This window comes from Cariama cristata, unplaced genomic scaffold (genome assembly GCF_000690535.1).
Source record: "Cariama cristata isolate BGI_N322 unplaced genomic scaffold, ASM69053v1 scaffold18453, whole genome shotgun sequence".
Taxonomy (NCBI): Eukaryota; Metazoa; Chordata; class Aves; order Cariamiformes; family Cariamidae; genus Cariama; species Cariama cristata.
Window position 1 is genome coordinate 19,012 of NW_009609150.1, and position 5,917 is coordinate 24,928.

The 5,917-nt window shown below is 46.6% G+C and overlaps 1 protein-coding gene across 1 annotated transcript in view; it reads right to left on the bottom strand.

Annotated features, from left to right (window-relative positions):
* Window positions 1–2,255: 2,255 nt before the first annotated feature.
* Window positions 2,256–5,917, bottom strand: part of LOC104159511 (tolloid-like protein 2) — a gene marked incomplete at its 5' end in the record, with an annotated part of 37,586 nt that continues 33,924 nt past the window's right edge. The window contains 4 exons of the mRNA XM_009697440.1: window positions 2,256–2,390; window positions 3,604–3,854; window positions 4,905–5,118; window positions 5,733–5,756. Of these exons, the coding sequence (XP_009695742.1) occupies window positions 2,256–2,390; window positions 3,604–3,854; window positions 4,905–5,118; window positions 5,733–5,756 (624 nt within the window). The remainder of the gene's footprint in view (window positions 2,391–3,603; window positions 3,855–4,904; window positions 5,119–5,732; window positions 5,757–5,917) is intronic.

The following is a 5,917-nucleotide window of genomic DNA, read 5'->3' on the forward strand; positions in this document are numbered from 1 at the left end:
TTAGAAAGCCAGGAAACTTGAACCACTGCTTGCCACCTAAAACTTTCCTTCTGTTTCACAGGGATCGGTGTCACACTTTTATTTCCAGACTCAAGTCACTGCAATTTTGCTTGAATGGGGGGGCAAGGAGGAAAACGACAATCGCAGACCCAATCTAGCAGAGATCACTTCCCCAGACCTGAATGGTCAAGCAGCTTGAGATCAGAGGTCTTGCCTGCAAAAAGGCCACAAAATTTGAAAAGAGGAACAAAACAGAACTAAAAAACAAAACAGTAATAACACAGTTTTATACAGCCTGCAATAAAGCTATAGTCAATGGTACAGTATTGTTCACATGACACTTATTAAGGCTTTGACTACTGGTCTTCTACATGCACATTTTATATACATATAATTTTGTGTGTGTGTATAAATTACTTTATTTTTCTTGTTCTAAGCAAGAAAATATTTTCATGCATTTGCTTCTCCTAGTATTCACAATACTTGGACCATATTCTGTTCAAGGACTTCTGGAGAGGGCTGGGTCTATTTATTATCCATTTGGAAATGCCCTCATCTCCAGGAACGTTGTTTGTGCCCAACAGCGTAGCTGGCCCCAAGCTTCTCCACAGTCATGCAGCCAGAGAGGTGTCACCCCAGAGCCTGACAGTACATTGGTTATGTAAACATAGTAATCCTTGCATTATAAATACTTTATTAAAGCTAACATACCTCAGCTTTTAGCTTATAATTGCCCATGAGTGCCTTAATGAAATATGGTTCAGAATAAAGTCTTTTTTTTCCTTCTTTTTTTTTTTTTCCCCTCCTGTATCAGCTCAATTACAGCAGTTCCCTCAAAAGCACAGTTTCCCCTACTTTTTCCTCAAAGAAGTGCCAAACTACCTGTTAATTCTGCAAGCCTATGGCTTTGTAGCTTCCACGTACATAAATAACTGCAACACAGAGCATGTCTAAGCCTTATAGCTCAGAGTGCTTAAGTCATAATCTCGCTTGCACCCCTGCCATGAAGTCAAGAGACTGGGCGCCATGGGGCAGCAAGGAACAGGGAGGAAGCAGAAACCAGCAGAGCTCTCCTGTGTCTAGTCCCATGCCTGGAGCTTGCACATGCTTGACAGGTTCCCAGAGCTCACCAGAGCTGGCCTGTAGCATGGCCTGTGTCCCTCTGCCTCAGGGACACGCCGACTATCTCTGGCCCAGCGTTTTCTTCGGTGAGATGCTCCGACTAGCTCATGTTGCAGAGCACTCCTAGGTTGCAGTGGGGAGCCCTGGGGAGAGCAGCTCAGCTGTGAAAATGAAGGGCTCATGGGGAAGTGGTTCTAAGGAAAAGAAGCAGCATAAAGAAGGCTGAGAAAGCAAAGATGGGTGGAGTGAGGAGGAGAGATTCCTTGTTTAAGGTAAGGCCTGGACTGCTGCCACAGCCCTCTGAGCTGCCTTGCCTGGTGGTGTAACTGGAGCACGCTGTTAGCACCCCAGTTGCTAAGCTTTGCCACCACCACACAGCCATGCCTTCCATCCCACCACAGCACTTCCCTGCCAGCCACCACCTTTTCCTTGGCCACTGTGTCGAAGTACTTCCATTCAACATATACCATGACAATTACTGAAAATCAGGCACCGGGCCCTTCTTGTTCACCGTGATCCAAGTACCTAGCAGGCCTAAAGAGACTGTGCCCTGTGCCCCTGCCTAGCTCTCAACCCACAATAACCAAGACAATAAATAGACGGGACAGAAGGAGTGATGAAGTTCCAGCCATGTGGTTGTTTGCTTATTGCACAGAGTATTTTGGGCTGGTAGGGGAGAGTGGGCGGCTCACAAAGTCCTTTGAGAAAATCCTACTGGGCGGCTGTCCATATCACCTGCTCCAGAAAATGTGTTCAGACAGCTCACATGTACAGGATTCTTGGGAAATGTCACCTAGAAACTGGATACACAGGAGACAAAGGCTTTTCTCAATTCAAGCTCAATCTTCACTCAGCCCCATGGCAAGCTGTGCAAAACACAATGTTTATGCCCTGGCACGTATGATTAGAGGACAATTTTTGGTCCTGGGTATGTTAACAAGAAAGGATCGTGTAATTGCAGTGATAGTAATTGCAGAGGCAAACTTTTGAGACTGGATTTAGTTTTAGTTACAGAAAATGCTGTACACTGCTTTTGGTCAGGTGCACAGAAGCTTGGGGGAAAAAAAAAGACAAAAGATCACAGTTAAATGTCTTAATCTTCAGATGTGGAATGTCTGTGAGGAGCAGTCAAACTACTTTCTCATGTGCAATGCATCCTGAAATTTGGTACTTATGTATCGGGCATGAAAGCCTTTCTTGTTGATGGTGTCATCTGTATGGAATCGAATCATGATGGAATCCCCTGCAGAGTAGATTTCTTCCAGAGGCTGCAGAAAAGGAAAGAAGACAGCACACAGTGGTCATGTCTGCAGGCTAAATAACTGCCTGTGCTATGATGCTAGAGTTTAAGCTCACAGTGAAGATAGACTGGCCAGTAAACAAAGACTGAGTGCTCAGCACCTGCTGTCCTGCTCTGACTTCCTGAGCATATTCCCTTCCTCTTTGCATGCTTGCTTTTTATGTTTGAAGACTGATGCCAGTGCACTCTACAATCCAAGTTCTTCCAGTTGTTTTTTTCACAGGACTCCCTGGATATTCTTGTTCCAGTCTTCTGAGTTTGCTCTAATTTGTCCTTATCTTTTCAGGAAATGGCCCAATCCAAACTGGACCCTGTTTGGCAGCTGAGGCTCTCCCAGGGTTCGTTAGCAGCAAAATAAGTTAGCTACTTATCTTACATGATAACTGGTTATCTCCACCACGGTTGTGACCTGCTACAACCTCCCTGTGCTTCTCTGCAGGACCAACACTTTCCCAGCCATTCTCCATTTGTCAGTGTGCAGGCAGGTAGATTACCACCCTGCTGCCCTGAACTTCTTCACACCAAGCTGCTATGCCTTTGTTTATTTTCCAGAGCATTTCCCTAATTTGTGAGGACTGATTCCACACACCTGGTCCCTGATTGTCTCTCTAAATTCAAAAAGAACCTTCTGCATTTCATTGTCGAAGTCCCAGAGAAATCAAACATAGACCCTCTGATTTTAAAAACCACACACCATTGCTCATGATAAGAGTCACTCCTGTTAATGGGGACACAGATAACACTTTAGGAGATAGCATGCCATCCTGGAGCCAACAAGCAGCTCTGCAGGTCCTTCCACCTTTCACCCTTGCCACAGAATGGCCGCAATGTGACTTCAGGCAGAAAATGTCTGAGGATGAAAATGGCCTTTGGAAGCCGTTTCCCGCATTTACACAACGGCCTTCATGGCAGGGCCGGGGCACAGCAGTGTGGCAGTCCTGTGCTGCTGCACATGGCCCTAGGCCAACACAGGAAAGTCAGTTGGCAATGTTTTCAGACCAACTCTGCGTATTAGATAAAATGGCTGTGATCTCTAGCAGCAGGGGAAGTAGAAAAACCCAGACACACAAGACATTCTCATCATCAGTTTGTGGCAACTGCCCCCCTCCAAAAAGGGTATGAGAATACCCTTCCTTGCCACCCCCAGTTACTCCTATGAAATCCCTACCACCACCGCTTACCCCTGAGCCACAGAAGCGTCCCAGGCGGGGTGCAGTGCTGTCATAACCATCATAAATCTCCATGTAGTCATACCCACAGTCAGCCTCTTCCTCGACCTCGAATATCTGGAATATCAGCTCCACCCCATAACCATCTTCAGCTACAATCACCCATTCACAGTTGGTTTGACCTGGGTAGTTGTTGTCCCCAAACTGGGCATGGGAATATAGCTCCTTAGTTCGTACTTCAGCCTTTAAGAGCCCACCACACTCTGGAGGAAGAAAAGGGCACAAAACAGTCTCTGAAAGCCTTACCTCACAACAAAGGCTCACCATCACACTTTTGGGCCAGCCATGAGGAGAGAAGACCTCCAGCTCGAAGTGCATGTACAACGGGGAAGGTAATTAACCCCTGTATCACACTACCATAAACCAGTGAATTCTCCAGTCACCCATGAATCCAATTACCCACATAGTGTAGAGAAGCTTGGTTCTTTCGGTACAGAACATGCATGGAAAGAGGTGATCAGTACAAGCTGGCAGGATAGGGTTCCTGCCACATTACACTCTGGAAAAATGTATTAAATTGGAAAGCATTGCTTAAAGGAAGACTTAACATGTTCTTTACACTTGTCCTGTAGCTGAAATTCTGACCCCAATGACTTTGCCAGCAGGAAGTTGAAGCACATTAAAAAAATAGGGATGAAACCAATCCTTTTCTGCCCACACAGCACAAAAAAGTAGCCCTGTGCTTGTGCAAAACATGTGTGCTTTGGTGCAGAGTTTCCCTGCAGACAGGAAGACACTTCTTCACCAGTCTCTCATGCAGTGCCACTCAGAGCACGCTTCACCTGTTTACAGTGGCAGGGGTTTCAAAGAAGTCAACCTTGGTACAACACACTCACCTCTGAGCTGCCACAGATAACAGGCTGTGTCTGTCCACAGCACATCTCTGTTTATTCAATCTAATATGGGCTTGTTCCATGTGTGGGCCAATAGACGGGCTAAGTTGTGTCACCTCTTTTTCTGACTGTTGATGAGCAACAGAAGGGGCTGCTGTTCCAACCTCTCCAATTTAAATAAACATCTCTGATTTAAACAAACAAACATGAGCAGGAAAAGACCTCTGAGCTGATAAGTAAGCTGGCATTCACGTATGGTGCCAACAATGTTCTTGGAACTGGTTAGCACAATACACAACCACTTAAAATTCAGGCTAAGCTTATTTGGGAGAAAGGTGTGTCTGGTTTTGCCTGGCAAAAAATGCAGTGAGACTTGATGACATCTTATCATGCTGGGGTATTGGTAGGCAACCAGCTTACCTGTGCTGTGCTTTGCCTGGAAACCTTTTCTTTGCACAGAAGCATCAGAGTAGAATCTGAGGAACATCTTGTTGGTAGAAGCCACTACAGGGTCTGGTTTCTTGCTGCCACAGAAGCGGCCGAGGATAGGTGACTTGCTGTTGGGCCCATCATACATTTCTAAATGGTCATAGGCACATTCTTGGTGCTGTTCAATCTCAAACTCATTGAAGGTCTACAGCAAGAATAAGGACAATTAAGACAGACATTTGTAAATCTGAGCATGCAGATAAGCAGAGGATGAAATGCCAAATGAGAAACAGGTCAAATGGTATATCTGTCCCACTCCTCCTACAAACTAAAACAGAACAGTGTGCCTTCAGATAAGAGTGATCTCAGGGTGACAAAGCTCAGAATTTCACATGAATGTACCGTGTAGCCCTAGTTTTGTTGCTGCACATAAGTGCATGCAACAGTTTTCAACTGCAAGCCTTATATGCTCTTATTTTTCCTGCTGGAAACCCTGCCTAGCACACTGAATGGGCAGTTCTTCAATGTTACTTCCACTGAACACAGGGATCCAGGCATTATTTCCTCCAGTGCATTGGCCATCTGCACAGATTTGGGCACGTCCTGCCATATGCATCAGCCCATGCCGTAAAAAGGGCCTGACGCTTCTCCCTCAGAGGGGCTGGGGACTGGCCTTCCCACCACCTTATGCAGATACGGTCCCAACAGAGTGGCTTACAGGGAGGGGTAGGGGTGGGAGGGCATGTTATACCGTCTGTTAACTGAGACAGTAATGCTCCACAGTTGTCACCTGCTGGAGTCTCCTCCAAGCTGCCTCACCCCTGCCTGGTGTCCCTCTGAGACCTTCTGCCCTTTTGCAGGCCAGGGGCAGCCTCCCGGGCCACCCTCCTCCGAGCACCCCAAACAGGACCTATGGGGATCCAACCTCCCACTCACACAGTGGCAGGGGGAAGCCACTTCAGCTCCTCCTAATCCAGCCTGCTTCTCCCCTCCCGCTCTCGCTC